Source organism: Tachypleus tridentatus, chromosome 2, assembly GCF_004210375.1.
Source record: "Tachypleus tridentatus isolate NWPU-2018 chromosome 2, ASM421037v1, whole genome shotgun sequence".
Taxonomy (NCBI): Eukaryota; Metazoa; Arthropoda; class Merostomata; order Xiphosura; family Limulidae; genus Tachypleus; species Tachypleus tridentatus.
The window spans coordinates 107,863,812-107,885,930 of record NC_134826.1 but is presented as its reverse complement, the minus strand read 5'-3'; the positions used below and the strand labels follow the sequence as shown (position 1 = coordinate 107,885,930).

General features: G+C 31.3%; 1 protein-coding gene across 7 annotated transcripts in view; it reads left to right on the top strand.

Moving 5' to 3' along the window:
- The window catches only part of LOC143244803 (tyrosine-protein phosphatase Lar-like), a 313,630-nt gene extending 292,566 nt beyond the window's left edge, over window positions 1–21,064 (top strand). For all 7 annotated transcript variants that reach the window (XM_076490151.1, XM_076490154.1, XM_076490153.1 and 4 more), the window contains 12 exons: window positions 1,175–1,403; window positions 1,653–1,958; window positions 2,288–2,401; window positions 3,949–4,103; window positions 4,601–4,886; window positions 9,137–9,230; window positions 10,416–10,492; window positions 11,243–11,377; window positions 16,244–16,369; window positions 16,647–16,801; window positions 17,455–17,590; window positions 18,338–21,064. In XM_076490151.1, coding sequence (XP_076346266.1) covers window positions 1,175–1,403; window positions 1,653–1,958; window positions 2,288–2,401; window positions 3,949–4,103; window positions 4,601–4,886; window positions 9,137–9,230; window positions 10,416–10,492; window positions 11,243–11,377; window positions 16,244–16,369; window positions 16,647–16,801; window positions 17,455–17,590; window positions 18,338–18,406 — 1,882 coding nt within the window. In that variant the 3' untranslated portion in view covers window positions 18,407–21,064. The remainder of the gene's footprint in view (window positions 1–1,174; window positions 1,404–1,652; window positions 1,959–2,287; window positions 2,402–3,948; window positions 4,104–4,600; window positions 4,887–9,136; window positions 9,231–10,415; window positions 10,493–11,242; window positions 11,378–16,243; window positions 16,370–16,646; window positions 16,802–17,454; window positions 17,591–18,337) is intronic.
- Window positions 21,065–22,119: the final 1,055 nt, after the last annotated feature.

Genomic DNA, 22,119 nt, shown 5'->3' with positions numbered 1-22,119 from the left:
CATTAATTCCAAAGTTTGTAATAGTTGTTAGTCTTAAATATAATGCAGAGATCTTTAGAAAAGAGTAACGTGTGACAGATTCACTATTTTATTTTTATTTTTCAGTTAAATATATATTTGGAAATGCATATTACTTATACTGTTAAACGTGTATTGTGAAATTCCCACCTATTCACTAAAGTTGTAGAAGGTTCTCAGCTGCAAGGATCAACAGTATATATGCATATGTAAATGCCAGTATTGTTGTGCAACCTGAAATTTTTAAAGTCTTGCCTGACACTTAAAAGGAAGCCAATGCAATGCATCAAAAGACAGTATATATTATTGGTTTTCTGCAGTTATTATACTATAAACCTTTGAAGCTATAACTGTGATTAACACTTATTAATTGGGAACTACAGATATTTAATTAGAAATATTTATTGATTTTGAATATTTTGAACCATTTAACTTCAGTGGATTAGTATCAGACATTAATATTTTTTTCAAAAACATTATATAAATTCAGGTTCAATCAATGAAGAGCTGGCTAGCTTCCAGTTAAGTGAATTGTACTGATAGATTTGTTGATTAGTAATTTTTTCTTTGCAAAATTGTAAGGGAGACATATAATATGTTTATTAATAAATATTAAAATCTTCACTTTCTTATAATTTATAAACATTGATTGGAATTGAGTGTAGCATTAATTAACATATAAGTTTGTATTAAACTATTATGTGACGCCCTAGAAATTTGTGATGGTAAAAGAGTGTATCCAGAATTTCGGAGACAGGATACTTGTACCTCTTTTTAACAAGTCTACTCAATACTTAGGTAATAAAACATGGAAGAAAATACAAAGATATATTCTAGATACATTTTAAAATAAATAAGAAAACATTAAGTCATATTGTTAGAAATAATTATGTATTGTTTGCTTATTATTAATCATGCAAATACACCATGAGTAATCTATGTTATATCAACCACTGTTATCAAAACTTAATTTTTAACATTAGAAGCCCTCAGATTTGAAAATGAGCCACAAAAGAGCTTATATATATATACATGAATCAATCTTCTTTATAAAATATACAAAGCTATAAGCATTTTTCCTCATTGTTAGAAAAGTGTTAATTAGTTAGTTCTTTGCATTTTTTGCTTTAAATAAACACTTTTTTTTTTCTAACAGGCGACGGCAAATGAGTAAAACTCCAATAGGTGAAACAACAACAAAACTACTTGTGAATCCCAGTGACAGGGAGTTTACCACCAACCCAACAGATCCTGTAGAAATGCGAAGACTAAACTACCAAACCCAAGCAATGATAAACCATCCCCCAATCCCAGTAACAGAGTTGTCCAATCACATTGAAAGACTCAAGGCAAATGACAATCTGAAATTCTCACAAGAATATGAGGTGTATATAATTATTATAATTTCCTCAAATTTTTCTAAAATTTTATTATTCTAAATAATTTACTAGTGTATAAAACATTTTATCAATATGAAAGAGCATAAAATATTGAATTATACTTAACTAGTTTTTATTTGCAAATATGTTAATGATAATTCATATTATTAATTATATAGATTTATACATGTAATCAAACTATTTTAACTAAATTAAACTGAAATGCATTAATAGTCATTGTATAAATCTTTTCAGTCTATAGAACCAGGACAGCAATTCACTTGGGAGAATTCTAACTTGGATGTCAACAAACCTAAGAATCGGTATGCTAATGTTATTGCATATGATCATAGTCGTGTTGTTTTGCAACCCTTAGATGGCATTCTAGGCTCTGACTATATAAATTCAAATTACTGTGATGGATATCGGAAACAGAATGCTTATATTGCTTCTCAGGGACCTTTACCAGAGACATTTGGAGACTTTTGGAGGATGGCATGGGAACAACATTCTGCTTCCATTGTTATGATGACAAAATTAGAAGAAAGAACTAGAATTAAAGTAAGAATTCCACAAAGATTCTGTGAATACTCCTTATTATGATTATAATTTTCTGAAAAGTTGCATTATTATTATAATATCATAAGTTAAACACTTGTTATAACAATTGTTCCTTAATATTTTTTATTTGAACTTGTCATGTAATTTCTTTATTTCCTACCATCTTTAAATTTGTGGCCACAGAGGAAAATAACTTCAGAATTGTTATTTACATTTAAATGAATTTTAAACATTGGAATTTGGTTCCAAAGCTGAAATTTGATGTGAAAAGTAAGCTCTGAAAATCGGTTTTCACATCTGTTATTATTAATATTCTGGAATTTTTATAGTGTGACCAGTATTGGCCAAGCAGAGGCACAGAAGTATATGGGGTGATACATGTCAGTTTGAAAGATGTGCAAGAATTGGCAACGTACTGTATACGTACTTTTACTTTACAAAGGGTGAGAAATATTTCATTGTATTTTATTTAACCCAAATAATGTAATGTATTCTATTTGTTTAGAAAAACAAAATATTTTTCACAAAACTAATGCAGTTTTGATAATACATTGCTTCTAATATTGTATTATTTCGAATTTAAGACGCATCTTTTTCTCACATTTTACCGAACTTAAAAATTAGGGTACGTCTTAAATTCACTCTTCGAAAGTCTCAAACATCATTTTCCGCAAACAACAAAGGTTTTCAAAAAAAATCTTGCATTAACAAACAGATTGGACTATATTTTATAAAGAATTTAGCTTAGAAAGACTAAAAAAACACATACAAAACATTAAATTTGCTGATTTCTGTGCCTCTATAGGTGTAGTTGGACATCACCGTCTTCAGCCTTTGTCTGAGTTTTCTGTTGTTCATATGCTATTTTATTGTGTTTTTTATTTTTATATCATTTTTTACCCATGGAAAAGGTTTTTATGTACAATGCCAAATTTAAAAGAAAAGTTATTTTGTGTGCAGAACAGACTGGGAAACATGCAACAGGTAAAAAGTACACAGCGAGTGAGGCAAATGTACGTCGTTGGTGTGATATGAAAACCAAGTTGTTGTTTTTTACGAAAAAAGTACAAAGTCATTTTCTGGCCCAAGAAAAGGAAGAAAACTTGAAATTGATGCCACCATTTTACCATATTTCAGAGGTTACGAAATGAAGGACTGCCAGTAACAAGAGAAGTCTTAATGTTAAAAACAAAAGAATATGCAAAAAATAATGGTATTTCTTTCAAGGCTAGTGTGAGAAATTTATGAAAAGAGAAGGCTTATTATTACAGTGAAAGACAACAATTAGTTACAAATTGCCGTCAAATTTTGAAGATACAGAAGATGGCATTTTTTGGGACAATACTGAATCAAGTGATTTAAGATGTTTCAACTTCAGAACATAACAGTGAGTCAGAAGAAACATCAGAGTAGCATTCCAATTAAATAAAGAAAGCAGGAAAAAACATTATTGTAATGAAAATTTTAAATTGTTTATATATTTTATATATTTATTTATTATATTTTAATTTTAAATACTTTATTAACGTTTTTGATCCTTTAATAAATGCTTTTTAAAACACATTTACTCCTTTCCTGAAAATCCCTTTTTAAAAGTAGGATGCATCGTAAATTCGAAGTAATGATGTATTAATTTCGGTTGTTATTTAGATTCTCAGTTTTCGTTACTTTTATTGTTAATTGAAAATAGAAATTATTGATAATCACTGGTTAGGACGATGAAGAGTTAAGGAAAAATTATTAAAAATTTGTAAAATTAGTTTAGGTAACCATAATATAGCAGGAAGAAGCCCTTGGTAGGTCAGCAGTGAACTCGAGGGCTTATAACACTAGAATTTGTTTTTTCATCCCTGCAGTCAGAACAAATAGCACATTTAGAATTTTGTCTTTTAATGACCAACAAAAACGTTTTTTTTATAGCTGTAGTAAATAATATTTGATTTAACTTTAGTGAAATGACTTTATCTTCATCAAACTTGGGTTATATTAGATGGGTTACTCAGAGAGGCGTGAGATACGTCAGTTTCAGTTTACAGCTTGGCCTGATCATGGAGTACCTGATCATCCTACTCCTTTTTTGGTCTTTCTACGAAGAGTAAGAGCTATGAATCCACCAGAGGCTGGGCCTATGATCGTGCACTGCAGGTAAAAATGTAAAACAAAATATTATCTTTCACTCTAATGACTTATTGCAAAAGTACCCTTTCTCTGTAAAACATAGTTCCTTAAAATATAAAGTTTACTTGTGTTTTGAAATAACTATGAAAACATTTTATAAATAATACCAAAATATTTGCAGTTCATAATCATTCACACAGATTAGCCCCCCACTGGTACAGTGGTAAGTCTATAGACTTACAATGCTAAAATCAGGGGTTCAGTTTCCCTTGGTTGACTTGTCAGATAGCCTGAGTAGCTTTGCTATAAGAACAACACACACAGTTACACAGATTATTGTAAATATTATTCTAATAATGAAAGAAGAGCTTTATACAAAAATTATTACAAAGGAAATTCTCACATCAACAATAAACATTTTAGAAAAGTAATTGGATTTAGTAAATTTAATTTATAATTTGTGTAAAACCTTAATTTGGCATTTATTTCATAAATTGTTTTTTCATTCACATTTTTCCTTATAGTGCAGGAGTCGGAAGAACAGGATGTTTTATTGTCATTGATTCTATGTTGGAGAGACTAAAGCACGAGAATACAGTTGATATATATGGTCATGTGACTTGCTTGAGAGCTCAACGCAACTACATGGTACAGACAGAAGATCAATACATTTTTATTCATGATGCTGTTTTGGATGCTGTTCTTGCTGGAAATACTGAAATCCCTGCCCAAACCCTCTATTCCCACATCCAGCAGCTAATGGAGTGCATTTCTGGGCAAAATTATACAGGCATGGAGTTGGAGTTTAAGGTACTTGTGTATAAGAGACTGCTGTATCATGAATTTGTTTATTTTATTTTAATGTTCAGGTATTTCGAACCTGATTACTTAATTTCCAAACCTAATGTTTTATATGTTTTTGAAATTATGACCTTCACTTTCTTACAAAAGAATGTTTTGATGTAAGATATAGCTTAAGTGTATTTGCTGAGGATAATTGTACTTTACATGAACAGTATTCCATGTCATATGATGCTCTTGGATCTTCTTCCTCCATTGTCCATTAAATCATATTCTGTCAAATCGATATGAGTATGTGCCCATTCTCAGAAAATGAAAACGTATTTTTATGAATTTCTTATTCAATTCACAAGTTCACACTATATGACCCACCCCAACCCCCAACCCCCAAGAAAACAGTGGCTTTTGCTGGAAAATTTTCTGCAGACAACCATGTGTGTCATAGCATTGTTATTTTTAAAAACCCTTATTTCTGATACAGTATGTTATCATAACATAAATGTTATCATAACATAAATAGGTATAGTTCTCATGAAACTCTGGCATTGCTGCACTGCCCTTCTTTGGCATTGTAGTATGTTCCTTTCTAGAGCTCCATGTTGGATGAGGTCAGTGGACACTGAATCTGTCTTCTTTTATTATGGATTGCCCAAGTCCAAATACAAATAGAATAATTAAAAAACTTCTCATTAGTAAACTATCACATTTTAAAGACTGAACAGCAGTCTTCACCTTCTTCTGCACTTGTACATTATTTGTCAGACAAATGTTTAGGGTAAATATGTTCCTTTTTTATTCAGAAGGGACTAGAGGGGTTTGCTGGCTCTCCTAAGTCAGTAAATAAGTTAAGTTCTAGGAACATCTTGATGGAAATATCCACCTTGTAACACAGTGAACTCTTCTTGCATTTGAAGGCCATTGAGGATATACTCATTGAGGCTACTCCAGTTGCTACTTTGAATTCCTTGTGAGGAATTATTGTTGAAATGGATTTGAAGAATATACCCAAGTCAGAGAACATTGCAGGATTCTCTCCCCACGGAATTTCTGCAGTGAGGTGTATCTCCATTCACATTATGCTATCTACCAATATTCTAATTTTGACATTTCTGCCTGCTGCTATCAAGGCAAGTTATTTGAACTCTAAATATGTCCATGTTTTCCCCAACCCTCTCAGATGATTCCAGTGTCAGTGGTTTGGTTACTTGGAGATATCATGTAGTGTTTCATTGACATGTGCTCATTGTGATGGCAAAAACCATGATGCATACAAATGTGAATTCAACCATCACTATGTTAATTGTGATGGTTCTCACTAGTCTTATTTTCATTTTTGCCCTAGGTGGGTGGAGAAGAAAGAAGTACAGCATTTGAAAACATTTTGCATCATTTTTTACCCCAAGGCTCAGATATTATTGTCCTAACCTCCATTTCAGACATAAGCTGCTGAACTGTGTTCCATTGCTTCAATGGGACTGAAGACAGATCTTTCCTTGCCTTCAATAAAGTCGTTTTCAAACCAGATGCAGAGTCTTTTGCCCTCCTTGGATAAGCATGCTGACAAGTGCACAACTACTCCTGACCCTATTTCCACCTTTTCTTCCAGTGACTGCTCAGGTAAATTTCCTTTTATCCCAGCTTCTAGCTCAGATATTATTGTCCTAACCTCCATTTCAGACATAAGCTGCTGAACTGTGTTCCATTGCTTCAATGGGACTGAAGACAGATCATTCCTTGCCTTCAATAAAGTCGTTTTCAAACCAGATGCAGAGTCTTTTGCCCTCCTTGGATAAGCATGCTGACAAGTGCACAACTACTCCTGTCCCTATTTCCACCTTATCTTCCAGTGACTGCTCAGGTCAATTTCCTTTGATCCCAGCTTCTGGAATATGCTTTGATTCATCTTCTTCAGCCCAGAGAAGAGAACAATAATTTGTTCTTGCCCTCAGTCACTGGAATCTACATCTGCTAACAGAGACCTGCCTATCTGGTTTGAGGTAGAATCCATAAAAGTCAAAATATCTCTTTCTAATAATGAAAAATGATGTGGTGGTAAATTGAAGGGATCTTAATCCAGTTCTCTTCTACCTAAATAAAAATGGCCACATTTATACAGTGGAACTATCAAGGTTTGCATTCTAATATGTACGGCATTAATGTCTTTATTGATTCCTATGATTCCATGTGTCTTTCTGTACATGAAACATTTCTGAAATGTGTTGATACAATCACCTTCCAGCAGTTTTCTATATACTGGAATGACAAGTGTATGGAAGGGTAGTAGTACTACTGGTCAACCAGCACATGTCTGCCCTGTCTTTGTCACTCAATATACTCTTGCAGGCCATCACCATTCATGTTTTCTTAGATCGTACCATCAGTGTTTGTTATATATACCTGTCTCCTAGAGAGACTTATGATCAATCAGACCTTGATTAAACATTAAACAGTTGCTTTCTTCATTTTTAATCCTGTGAACTTTAATGGACATAACTCCCTCTGATGGGAGGGGTCATTCAGTAGAGCATATACTCTTGGGTCACAACCTTTCTCTCTTCTGTACTGGTTCTTATACTTATTTTGATGCACATAGTCAGTGTTGTACTGCTAGTGATGTTTTTGGAGAGTTGACAGTGAGCCATAGAGCAGTGATCATTTTCCTATCATTTTGAGGGAGACTGGTCATAGTCAATTCCACCCGACCTGCATGTCTTAATGGAATTTGGACTGAGTCAACTGGCCTTCTTTCACTGCTTTCTTGGAACTTGATCCTGCCATTTTTTGTATGGCATTGATGGATGAGTGCATGACAGTAGTAACTGACAGTATTGTCCAGGCAGCTTCTCAATGTATTCCTAAAACCTTGACACATTTTCAATGGTATCCTCATCTGTGATAGATTCCTGTCTGGCAAATTGCATGGAATGCTCAAAAATTGGCCTTGGATACTTTTTGTAGGTATCCCATGCCTTCAAACTGCATTGCTTTTTAGCAGTTCCATACTTGTGCTCAGCAGGTAAGACATCAAACCAGAAGGAATCTTAAGTTTACAACTAGCATCTCTACTACCACCATTTCCAAAATCATATGGGACAAAATTTGAAGGTCAGTATATTTCATTCCCCATTATGATCTTGCTCTTAAATGGCCAGGAAGCTGCTAATGCCCAGAGCATCACTGATACTTTTGGTGAAAGTCTTTCTCAATCATCTAGCACTTCTGTTTTGTCCTTCATCCTCTCAGCCATCAAGTCTCAGGAAAAGCAATCACCTCTTTCCTTTCAGACTAATAGTTTTTATAACTGTAATTGCTACTTTACTCTAGTAGAACTCGTACTTGCTCTTCATCGATCTGGCAGTACATCAGTCAGCCCTAATGATATTCATTACAAGATGCTGCACCATCTCTCTCCTGCCTCTCTTACTGTATGTATTTCAGATAAGTACTTACATCTGTTCACACTTTGCTACCTTCTACTCCACTTCTTCAGTGTTCATACTTTCTACCAAACTTTTAAGTAAAAGTTCAATAGACAAATGTAGAAAGTGTCACTTGCATCACATGAACATGTCATGCTACTGTTGGTTAAGATATGTTAAAATTAATATGTTGCAACATGTCCCTTATTTCAATCATCATGCATCAAAGGGGACACAAGGCTTGTGGCATGCTTAAAGAAAATATTCACAGCACTGAATGAGAATAGCTAATCTTATAAGAGGTGGTAAGTACCTACTGGAAATACATTTTTAGCATGGGAAAATTAGAACTTCTAATAGATACTTACCTCATACTTTTCACCTTTCCTCTCCATTGAAAATTGATGCTTTCATTTTCTGCCACTTGAAGTGATAGTTTGATAGAACTGAGTAGTAAGTGTGAAAAGTCAGTAGGGTGTGTCATACTCCTGTTTCTGAAGGGCTGTTTCATGATGATTTGCATGCAAGACTAAGTTGGACCACATTGATCTTGGGCTACATGGAAGCTAAAAGCCTGTGGCATGCAAATACAATTTAGCATACAGAGGGTAGCACTAAATGAGAATAGTTATCTATGTAAGAGGAGGTAAATATCTATAACAAATAAATCTTTAGTGTAGGAAAATTATAAATTTAAATTGCAGTTTACCAACCTCTTTATTAATGAACATCTTCCATAATATTTGAAGAAATGTCTTAGAAATTTCTGTTAAAATTTAAGTTATGTTACTAACTAAATTTTAATTAACTTAAGTAAATTAACATATTTCTATTTTTCAGAGACTGGCTGGTATGAAGAGTGCCTCTGCCAAGTTTATTAGTGCCAATCTTCCAGTTAACAAATTTAAAAATAGGTTGATGAATATCTTGCCTTGTAAGTAGGATATTTCTTATGTTAGACTATCTTACAATATTTTTCTTGCATATTGCACTGATTTTGACATCTTCAGTGAAGATCACGCCCTTTTAAATGTTGTGGAAGCAAAACTTTATATGCTAATATATTATTTAATTAATGAAATTCTTTAATGCATTGATTAAACGTATTTCAAGTCTAGTAAATGTGATTCTAGATTGAAAACATTTCAATATTACATCTGTATAATATAGGTTTTCACTTTATTTTGCCCTCCCCCAATGGCACAGCAGTTTGTCTGCAGACTTACACTGGTAGAAACAGGGTTTCAATACCCATGGTGGGCAGATTGCAAGTAGCTCCTTGTGTAGCATTGTGCTTAATTCCAAACAATTAAACAAAACAAACACTTTTCTCTCTGCTTGCTTTTAGTTTGCCATAAGCTGAAAAAAGGAAAATTTAAACAACTTAATTTTAAGTTTAATTTGTATGGATTTTGTGTAATAAAGCTCATAGTTATAATGAGACTCATTTAAAATTAAAATTTTCTTTGTGAAAATACAACTAGCCTTGTAAGAAATTAGTGTGCAGAGTTAATCTATTAGCAATACAGACTTAATAGATTTAGGTTACAGAAGTAATATTTTCCATATATTGAAAGACTATTTTTGAAAATGTGTTTGTTATATGAATTTAGTTTGGTAAAAGAAACTGAAAAATAAATGAAAAAGGATAAAATGTTTGCTTGAATTATATGTTGCTTTTATACTTAAATAAGTCTTTTTTACATTTTTTTAAACAGAATCACTTTTAAATATAACTGTAATTTTTTGTATGATGCATACTAAAATGTCTCTCTTTTTTTTTTTGTAAGTTTTATAAATATGTTTGAGTAGCTTATTTAATTTTGAAGATTTTTTTCATTATAATTAGAAATCAGAATTTCATTTAAAGATATAAATTTCCTTGGATATAATAAACTTTGAGCCATCCACTTTAGTTGAGAAATGACAACAAGGTATTCTGGTGCAATTGATAGTTTATTAAAGATTGTGCAAGTACATAGTCAGTGTAAACTCTTATAGTTAAAGGGTAATTTAAAATGTATAAGCATTAACTAGCTTTATGTCTTTTAACAAAACTAATAATTTGTTGTTATCCAACATGGTAATTGACTGAAGTGTTTTTTCATTTGTTCTTAAGACGAATCCTCCAGGGTTTGTCTCCAGCCTATCCGTGGGGTTGATGGATCAGATTATATTAATGCAAGCTTTACTGATGTAAGTATTTTATTTTATTACCTGTACTAATACAATTTGGGTGTTACATCTTGTTATGTTATCACAATATTCATAAACATAATATTGTTTATTTTATCAGTTCATCAAGCACTTTGTGCAAACTCTAAACTGATTTTTATTTAAAAAGAAAAGATTTAGAAAACAAGAATAATGTGAATAAATTCAACATAAACATTATTTCCTACTCAGAATTAAAGCAGTGACTGTTTATTTTGTGATGTTCTTGGAACTAAAGTTGTTGTTTTATTATAATGGTATGAAAACCATACATTATGTTTTGGTTGGTTTTATAATTTGTTTGTAATAATAAATGTCGCAAAGAAGAAAAAAATATCTTGCAAGGTAAAATGTATTCAACGGTGGAAATACTTTGGTATAGTAAACCTGGACATATGTTTAAGTTTTTATTCTACATTATCCTTAAAGATTGCAGTTTAGTTGTTTCATACATCAATTTGCATGTCTTTGTGAGGTTCTGTAATAAAAGCTACTTAGTAAAAGTTTTAGCAAATTATATGTTTATAAATCTGAAATTTTCAAGTAATGCAATAAGAAATTGACTAAGAATTATATAAATACATTAGGAAATTATGATAAAAATATAAAAATTTGCAACATTAAAGTGTATGTTTTCTTTATTGAAGTATTTTGTTCATTGTGTTAATTCTCATATGCCTATATGTCAGAATGTTGTTACCCATTTTATTCCATTTTCCTTCTCCCACTCAGGGCTACAAGTACAGAAATGCTTACATAGCTACTCAAGGTCCACTGCCAGAAACAACTGAAGACTTCTGGAGGATGTTGTGGGAACACAATTCAAATATTGTTGTTATGCTGACTAAACTGAAAGAAGTTGGTCGGGTAAAGATTTTGAGTTTTTAAGAATGATATGAAGACTGGCAAAGGTCTTAGAAGGAGTATAGAAAATAAATATTAAAAAAAGTTAAATAAAACGGAAAACACACTGTGACTGGTTTGCTTAAGGCTACTTGTCAGCTATGGCTTGAGATGCTTGTTTTTTGTTTTTTTTATTAAATGCATATTGAGATTTACATTTGTAATTCACAACTGAAAATAACCACATATAGGCAGTTATTTTTAATTGCTGGTGCACTTGTTATGTGGTATATGTTACACTTTTACCACATGGTATGATTTCCTTCAAAGTATAAGTTACTAAAACAGATATCCTGGATTTGTAAACCAGAAACTGCATTTTATCAGAACTTTTGCATTTTTTATCCTTCAGCATCACAACTCATCACATATTTTGAAGCAAGAGAACTTCATAACACAGTTGTAGATCCCTTTACTGTTAATCAAGCCACAGAATATATGGTTTATATATATTTATTTCAAAATAAGTTGAATTATCATAAACTTTCATAAATTTATTGTTTAATAATAAGAATGAAATAGTTTCTATCCCAAAGCAAAAAAATTGTCATTAACTGATTAAACTATTCAGACACTGATTAAATAATTTCTCACGTTTCTTGTAATTTAATAATGTTAAGGTGAACAGGTGTAAATAAAATTTCTTATTGTTATAATATAATACATTGATTTCCAAACCCACAGAGACTGGCAAAGGTCTTAGAAGAAGTATAGAAAATAAATATTAAAAAAAAGTTAAATAAAACAGAAAACACACTGTGACTGGTTTGTTTGAGGCTACTTGTCAGCTATGGCTTGAGATGCTTGTTTTTTGTTTGTTTGTTTTTATTAAATTTATAGCAACTCAATTTTACTGTGATGTTTTATTGAAGTTAAATTTATTCATGGACTTGTTCATAATAAAAACAAACATAAATACAAAGATGAGTATAAATTAACAGGCATATGGTAATGCTAGGAATAATATCAGTGTTAATAACTAGACATAATACTAGTACTACAAAGGAATATTACTCGATTAAAGGAGTTTTAGTGTAAAGAACAACAAAACTAACATGTTGTTAACTATGTTTTATATCTACATCATACAGAATGAGGTAAAGAAAATTTAACATTGTATTACTGTTAAGTATTAATGCTAAATTGTTGTCAGTATAGACATTTTTGTTGCAATAATTGTATTTCTGCAATATTAACAGTATAAATGTAATTTAATTTGTGGAATACAGAAGCGAGTTCTAAAATATAATGTTTAGTTTATTATCATTTGTAATATATATAACCAATTGTTTGTCACTTTCACAGTAGTTACTTTCGGGAGAAAACAAATTATCTGCATTAGTTGTTTGGATGTTGAATGCCACTGACACTTTGTATAAACTGTTTTTCATTTTTGCAATATTTCAATGTTTTTAATAAATTTCTGATAAAAAAAAAAACGTGCTGAGCCTAAGTCGTGTAATTTCAGCTCTAAGTGTTACCTATTGTGTCCTAAGTTACTGTGTATGTATGTCTATATGTGGAACTGCTTTATTATTGTTGTATGGATGAGACATACTTCTGGGTGTATGATTGTAATCCAGTTTAATGTTGGTCATTTACACAAAATGTGGAATGTTAGAGGAATTTGGTATTTGTGACTTGATTCATGTCAGACTTAAAAGTTGCTGGTGAAATCTTATCCTCATCTTAATCTTTAATAGTTATGCTGTTGATCAGTAGGTTTTCAAGTAAATTTTTTATCATTTTCTTTCTTTAAATACTGTTTCATTTGTTTAACTTTTTATTTAAATATGATATAATTTATTTATTATTTTGTTTATTTATTTTAACTTAATATAACACATTGCAATACCCTTCAACTAGTTACTGATGGGATTAAAATATTTTAACAATGGGTTCTATCTCGCTTTACACGCCCCAATTTTTACAATTAAAATAATAACAAAAATATCTTATTAAAATAATTTATTTAGCTTACTGTAAATATTTCCAAATCACCATTTGATTATCATCAAAATATTTATTCCTTCCATATTTGACTCTGTTGTCATCAGCTGGGTAATTTTTTTTTCTTAGCCACGTTTGAACTGAAGAAGTGGGATCCCATAAATCCAATGGGAGGCCAGTCAAATTAACTGTCATCAGGTTTACCACATTTTCAACTGTAAGGTAGCTTCTTTTATCTGAATATATGATATTCATCCTTGAAAATTCTCTTTCTGACTCTGCAGAACAGAGAGCAACAGTATTCATGATATTATTAGCCTTGTGTACAGTTCTTGGAATCTCATGATTATGGCAATTTCATAGAACATTTTCCATGTAATCACGGAAATCATTAATGCTTAATTCATACAATTTTTCTTCAGCAGCTTTCCAAGGGATGACAACTTCATCAGTATTCCAAGAATCTGGCACAAGCATGTTTACCGGTTCATGAATTTTATTGTCATTTTAAGTGCTCACAATCCATCAATCTGCCTTTCATATTTTTTGCTACTGCTTCCTGTAGTTTTTGAGGAGGAAGACCTACATATCTTTGATTTTCAACAAACTCTATATTCCTAAAGTTGTCAGAAGCAATGGTATCATCAATTTTCTTTTCAAAGGTTTCCCTTAGTTTCTTTGAGCATTTCAAAAGGCTTAATGGCCTTTTTATTAGTTTTTCAGCTTTTGCTTAATTTAAATTTCTGGCTTGAAGGGCATTATAAAGTAAAGATACTTCTTGTAGTCTATCTATCATTATTGCTAAATCCTCCAGGAAGAAATTGTCGTAAAGATGGCTAGCCATTCCTGAATATCTATTCTCAGTAAAAAAATATTTATATAATGCTATATAAGCATACCATACAGCAAGTTAATGTTGGGATGTATAGAGTTAATGTGATTAAAAAAATTAAGTGTGTGTTCTGTAGATGTCAATCCTGCAACTGTGTCATCTACATATCTGTACCAGTATAGTGGTGGATGTAATGATGTGTTAATTGCTTGTGTTTCAACTTGTGTCATAAAAATATTGGCTAGAACTGGTGATGAATCGTTTAATTACAATCATGGTAAATACATTGCATAGGCATTTTCCAAATATGTAACATCAGCCAGCTCATTCATCAAAGACTCCTTTAATTTCAAATCTAACCTTAATCAACTTAATCATAAAGCCTTAATGGCCATTTTTGATGTCATATCCCTCTTTACAGAAGTTCCAACCACTGAAGCCTGCAAGATAGCCTTAGAACTCTATATTCAAGACCCTAACCCATCAATAGACATTTCCAGCAACCAATTAGCAACCCTCATAGAATTCACCACGATGAAGACAAACTTCACGTTCAACAACCACAACTATATACAAAGAAATGCCCTAAGCATGGGCAACCCAGTATCACCAGTTCTAGCCAATATTTTTATGACACAAGTTGAAACACAAGCAATTAACACAGCATTACATCCACCACTATACTGGCACAGATATGTAGACGACACAATTGTGGAGTTCACATCTACAGAACACACACTTAACTTTTTCAAGCACACTAACTCTATACATCCCAACATTAACTTCACGTGTGAACAGGAGGAAAGCAATCAAATATTATTTCTTAACCTCAAAATTACAAGAACCAATACACAATTTAAAACAGGAATCCACCGAAAAATCACCCATAGTGGACTATACATTCCTTGGGACTCAGCACATGAAAAAAAACAAAAACTCAACATACTAAGAAACCAAATAAACACAGCCATAAAAGTATGCTCCCAGATAAAATTAACGATGAATTACACAAAATGCAACAATACTTCATCAACACCAACAAGTTTCCTCCACAAACTGTAGAAAACATTATACGCACATACATAGACAAAAAGCAAAATCAACTAACAAAAGTAACAAAATACTTCATCAACATCAACACGTTTCCTCCACAAACCGTAGAAAACATTATATGCAATACCTAGACAAAAAGCAAAATCAACTAACAAAAGTAAATATGCATTAACTCTATACAGACTAACATTAACTTCATGTGAACAGGAAGAAAGCATACAGCAGGTGTTGATCTTAGGATGCAAGCATCCCATCTTGGTCCCAAAACTCTATCAGTGTTCAAACCAATACTGAAAAGATCGAAAACATCAATCCAAGCTAAATCACCAATACAAGAACGTTTAATTTTGCTCTAGAATAGTAAAACCTATAAAATAAAATTAAGTCTCACAGTTTAATATTAATTGCATAGAAGTCTCCATAGACTACATCATTTTTCAAACCCGTCTTCTTTTCTCTGTCTGTTCCAAGAACGATAGATGACTGGTGCCAAATGTTCACACAAGAAAATGTAGGCCTACATTTGTCTAATGCAATGCACTTCTTCTTTCATTTAAGATGGCTGATCTGTCACTTGTAGAGGCTCGTGCAAATCCAGCCTCAAATGTTTTCATACTAATTTACATTTATGTCATTGCACATGGCTTTATGTAGCAAGAATCCCCATAGTGACAGTTGATACACCAGACGGCTAAGAGCTTGTGAGAACCAATTTGGTGAACTCATGAAACTTTAAGAATAGGTTCTTGAGAACCGGCTGAATCCCAATCCCACTACTGCCTCCAACCAAGACAATCAGTTTCTTTGAACTTTACTCCTATTCTTCACTAATAAGGTGTCTAATTGTCTGTGTTCATAGAAAGTTTTGTTTCTTTTATTTCACCTGAAGTATACCTCTCCTATACTAGATCAATAAATCTCTTGTTTTTGAAAGATCAAGTAAGTTATGCTTGGTTATTGTTGAAATACCTCCCACTTATTTTGTTTTTTTACAGGAAAAGTGTCATCAGTACTGGCCAAGTGAACGTTCCCAACGGTATTTATATTATGTGGTTGACCCCATTACAGAATATAACATGCCACAGTACATCTTAAGAGAGTTTAAAGTCACAGATGCTCGAGTAAGTAGTTTGGTTTACTATTGCTCACATATATGTTTCAACAAGAAAAGTTCAAAGTTAATTGAAGAAAATGTTTATTTTAATTCCACTTAGATTATACACAGTCAGAAAATTAATCTTAGGAACCAAGTTAGACTGGAAATATTTGTATTAATCTGTAAGCTTTGTTAATTTATCATTCAAGTAGAAAATATACTATACACATGATCCTTCCAATATACATCCTCCAATATACGATAATTAAAATTACTGTCTTCAAATACTTATCAAACTTTAGGATGGTCAGTCTAAGACAATCCGACAGTTTCATTTCACTGATTGGCCAGAACAGGGTGTACCTAAATCAGGAGAAGGATTTATTGAATTCATTGGACAAGTGCATAAGACAAAAGAACAGTTTGGTCAAGAAGGTCCCATCACTGTTCACTGCAGGTAAGAAAGAGAACTTGGGTTCTATAATTGTTTAATCTTTGCCATATTTTGTAAAGACTTGAAACTTCAAATGCACTTGATGTAGTTTTAACAGTGAAGTATAGTTTTGAAAGAGAGTGTAATTTACTTTTATTAGACATTCAAGTATCCTCAAACAAACTGTGAATTTGCTTTGGTAAATATCTTAAGCATTTATATACCTCTGAAATAATCTATCATTTTTGGACATGTACAAAATTTTGTAGGAATATATAAATAGGCAGAATAGAAATAGATAAAAACCCTATAACCCAATTTATATGGTTGTTATTCATTGCTGTCAAGACTTTTTGAACATGTGTGTTTTTATAACACCATGTAAATGCTTTAGTGTTTGCTAAGAGCAATTACATAAATCTTTTGTAGCTTATTCATAGTGCATGGTTTAAACAGTGAAAATATGAACTATTCATTATGCATTGGAGCTGTCACAGTTAGCTTAATGGAAAAAAACTATTTTTATACTAAGGAGCTAAAAGGAATGATATAAATAAATAAACCTACCAGGTGTTTTTTGTTTGGGGGAATTTTAAAACCTACTTTAAATATTTCCTACTGTAAACTGACTGGAAATTAAATAAGCAGTTTTTTCTGCTAAACACTTTTTTTAATAGTGTTGGAGTAGGCCGCACTGGAGTGTTTATTACTCTCAGTATTGTCCTGGAGAAGATGCAGTATGAAGGAGTTGTGGACATTTTCCAGACAGTTCGGACTTTGAGAACACAGCGACCAGGAATGGTTCAGATGGAGGTGAGAAAGATGATATGTTTCATAGTGTTCTGATGATTTGATAAAAAACAGTTGTCAATCGCTTTAGTAACTTGCTAGTACAAAGGTTATAATTGTATTGTTAAGATCAGGAAAATACTTATGTTTAAGTTTTCACACTAATGTATTAAAGATATATAAAACCAGCATTTGATAGTTTCAAAATAAGTAAATTAAAATGACACCATCCTTAGTACCAAAATACAATTTAAATAAATTTTTTTTTTACTTAATCATTTACTGTATACAGATAAAAAGAAAATATTGCGAGACTGAGAAGTCTTACACATGTATAGACTATTTCCAGTCTTACAGTATATTATTTTATCTTTATACAATAAGTTACTACACTAAGTAAAATAAATTTTTTTCTGTAATTTGAGGCTAAGGACAACTCATTTTCAAATATCTTTTGTGTATTATTAAATGTTAGCTTTGTCTTTTACAAACAGTATAATTATGTATCAGTGTATTTATTATTGCACTTTAATTTGTCTTGTTTTTTTCACTCCTAGTAGATGACAAACTAAATAATTTAAGCGTTAGATTCAATGGTTTGGTTCATTTATTCAAAACATTCAGAAGGTTTATGCTTTTCCATTGATATCTGAAGTTAATTTGTTTTACATATAATTTTACTCAGAAAGGTTACATTTATCCATGTGATTTAAATTGTGTAGTACTGTTAAAGTTTACTAGAACTTATTGTTTTGTTTTCTCTTCACACAGGATCAGTACCAATTTTGCTACAGGGCAGCACTAGAATATCTTGGCTCATTTGACCACTATGCTAATTAGCCACCTTTGACTTCATTGATGATGAACAGCTAAATGTGTAGTGGTGGGTCTCATGGACAGATTCTAACACTACCAGTTATGCTAGTGCAAAAATTTAAACTGGCTAGTAGCCAAACCCCCTTCCCCTTCTCTGAAAAGAGAAAAGTGTTTTGTGAACGTTAGTGGAATAAACTATCATTTTATCATACCATTTCACTCCAGGGTATTGTGTTTGCTATAGTTTTTACTCCATACAAACATTATTTGTGTTGTAGTATCCAAAATTTGTGCTTTATTAACATTTATTACTCTAACATGACAACCTGTTGAGCTAACTCATGCCTCTTGCCACTTCATGCTCAAGACCATAGTTCTTGCTCATGTTGTATCATTCCAGAGGTATCTATAGCTTGTATCAACATTTCAATGATTGCTGAGAGGCTAGGACAAGTTTTATTGACTGACTGTCTTCATGTTTTATACCATTCTCTCGGTAAAGTAACTTGTTAATTTCAAAAACTATATGAATGAGAATCGTATCAAGTCATCTATTCTTTGTTAACCTTTTTTTTTTGTGAATACTTAAATGATTAAATCCTTCTCCTAGTGATTATCTGAAATGAGGCTATTTTTCTCAAGTGTATAAAAAGTGCATAAAAATAATCCACATTGCAAATTAGAACTCTTGATTTTGCTGGTGTATTATGGTATTGTTACTTTACAGCTCTACGGGCTTCTACTTTTTAATGATCTTTAAAACTGTATCTCTAATATAATTTATCTTCCGTTTTCATTTTCATTAATTAGAAATAATAAATATTATAACATATTGAAACAAAAAATCAGTGAACTATGGTTATACTGTTTTGAGATCTAAACACTTTTTCTGTCATTATTTTGACAGAAACTAAAGTTGAGGATATATTGTAGTATAAAACCATTTGAAAGACATGAGATATAGGATGCTGATAGGCTGCAGTCGCTTCTAGATCTACGTTATAAAATTCACTAGCGTTAGACTCAACTATCAGTTCTTGTTGTATTTAACAGATACTTATAGATAAATGCATCAGCTATTACATTATTTGTTGGTGAAGATATCTCCACATTTTTCGTAAGTTTTGTGATGTTTTTAAAGGTCATGATTTAGTGTATTATATACTTTTAAATATTTTTGTATTTATTTGTATGTGAATCTACAAACTCCAGAAGTTCTGTCAGAGTTACAAGAAACGTTTGATCATCATTTTACCTGAGTAGCATGTGTTATTTTGCATTCTACAAAGGTACATTCAGTAAGTTGAGTGCCTAAATAGATGTTAGCTATATGTTCCATGAATTTTATTGTAAAAATTATTCAGTTTCTAGCTCACATTTGAAACCAACATGTGGTCACATGAATTCATCTGTACTGTATAACGTGTCATTAGAGTATTTCATTCTTAATCCTCAACATAATGTTATTTACATATTCTTGAAACCTCTTTACAGTAAAATCAAACTAGCTTCGATATTAAACTATATGTATATTATTATTTTATTTAAGACTGACTTCACACAGACCTAATAAATATAACTACTGTCTATTCCATGTAACGCGCAGGTGTGCACACACACACGTGTACAGAAAAACATGTATGTTAATTTACAGAAAAATTTCAGATGTGTGAAGCCTAATAACATTTGTGAGAAAAGAAACTGGATGTATATTTTAAACAAAAACATGGTTCAACTATAAACAGAATCTCCTGTTGTTCTAATACATGTTACATATTGTTTGAACATGTTTATTTTTTGTTGTTGGTTGTTTGCACAATAATGAAAGCTACATATCTACTTAAAAAATTAAAGTTATGAACTTTCACTGCTATTTTGACAATTAGATTTAAAGAACAGTCGTCTCTGTTTCCCAGAAACAATTTCGTTCTTTTTCTGTGGGTTGTTGCCCTATAGGTTAGCTTTTCTAAAATCAGATTCTTTCATAGATATATATGGTCTTGGAAGAGTTTAAGTCTTTTTTTTTTTATTTCTTTAAGTTTTTGAATAATGTTCACAAATATTTATGCAGGTTAGTTTGCGTTTTAAAGTTTTTTGTTTTTAGTTCTTTTGGGAATATGCTTTTACGTTTTTATCAAAATTGTTTCAATTTTTGTTTTTTTTAATTTGTTACTCTGGTAAAATAAACCATTTCATTATCATATATTTTGATTCATATTACAAGGACTTTCCTGTAATGTAATACTTTTGAAGTTGTAATTAAAAGAAATGCACCTGTAAATATTTAAAGCACTTTTTTTGTAGGTGGCTTGTAGTTATTTTAAGTTTTTGTACTGCAACTAGTGCTACCTGTTGAAAAATTTGGAACATTGTCAAATTAATCCAGAATAAGTTTGAAACTTCAAAAATACTTTAGATAATTAAACAAAACCAGTTTTATGTTAGAAAATTAGAAATGAAAAAATATTACAGTTGAACTAAATTAAGCAAGATCTGAAAGGGATATTCATTTTAAGGAAATCTTTGACATATCATGTAGTTATATACGGTACTGTTTATATTAAATTTTACTTTCAGAAAACTTCAAAGACAAGCCTCAATAACTATTCCTAATTACATTTAAAAAGAAAAGGGTGTGTATAAAATAATATGTTCTTAATAAACTGTATACCCAGTAAAGTGGCAAGGTTCTTTAGTGTGAATTATCTTACACAAGTTGTGTAGCTGTTGAAAAACACGCCTACTTTTATAACGAATGACTTCACAAAACTGGCTGCTGGTTTTTATATTTTCACTGTCCTCACCACTGAATACAATTTGTATGATTTTACATTAATGATATTTAAGTAGACTCACCAGAACTATAGGAAGCCAGTAGCTGTACTATGTTCTTCATGTGAAAGAATTTAAACCAGATAATTAGAGAAATAAACATAAAACCTTTTTATATAAATATATATGTAAAAACGGCTGGTTTGGGTTGAGAAAATTTTTTTATGTAGAGGAGCGAACAACGTTTCGACCTTCTTCGGGTCATCGTCAGGATTCATATATAAAGATTATATAGAGTTGGTATTTGTTTTGGAATGAAAGTAACATGTATTTATATATTTACATAACATAAATAATAAAAATAATACATGTTACAGTGGTTAGCCTTGCATATTAAACCTTCAACGTCAAGTCCTTAATGTTTTTGTTTCCAAACCTCGTGAATTTATTGAAACTTTGAATAAATTGTTTATTTACTCTATTGCACTAACTGTTTTTACAGAATTTAAACGTTAACCATATATTCCAAGTAATAAACTCTATTCGTCATGTTCTAGAGAAAATCATCAATTATACTTTTTACTGTAAAGTTCTATTAGATTTTTTAATAGTTGTATTAAAAGTAGCTATTCATCTCCCACATTGTTCTTTCTGCACAGTGAAAGAGATTATTTTATTTACAATCCTGTAAGAAGAGGAAAGCTACTCTTAATACGCGAACTCACTGAAGTAAGTGAATAGAAAGTATGTTAAAGGTAAGTCTTAATTTTGTTTTTTCCCACAATGTCATGAAAACTGTTAAAGTATTTCTCAAGCTTAACTCATAATACATTGAAGATAATACCTAATTTTGTCAAGTGTTATTATAAAGTTGGATCGATTGACGAATTTTTACTTTATGTGAAATAAGAACATGCTTAAAAAAATGTTACATTTCAAACAGACCTATAGATTTATTCAGGCCC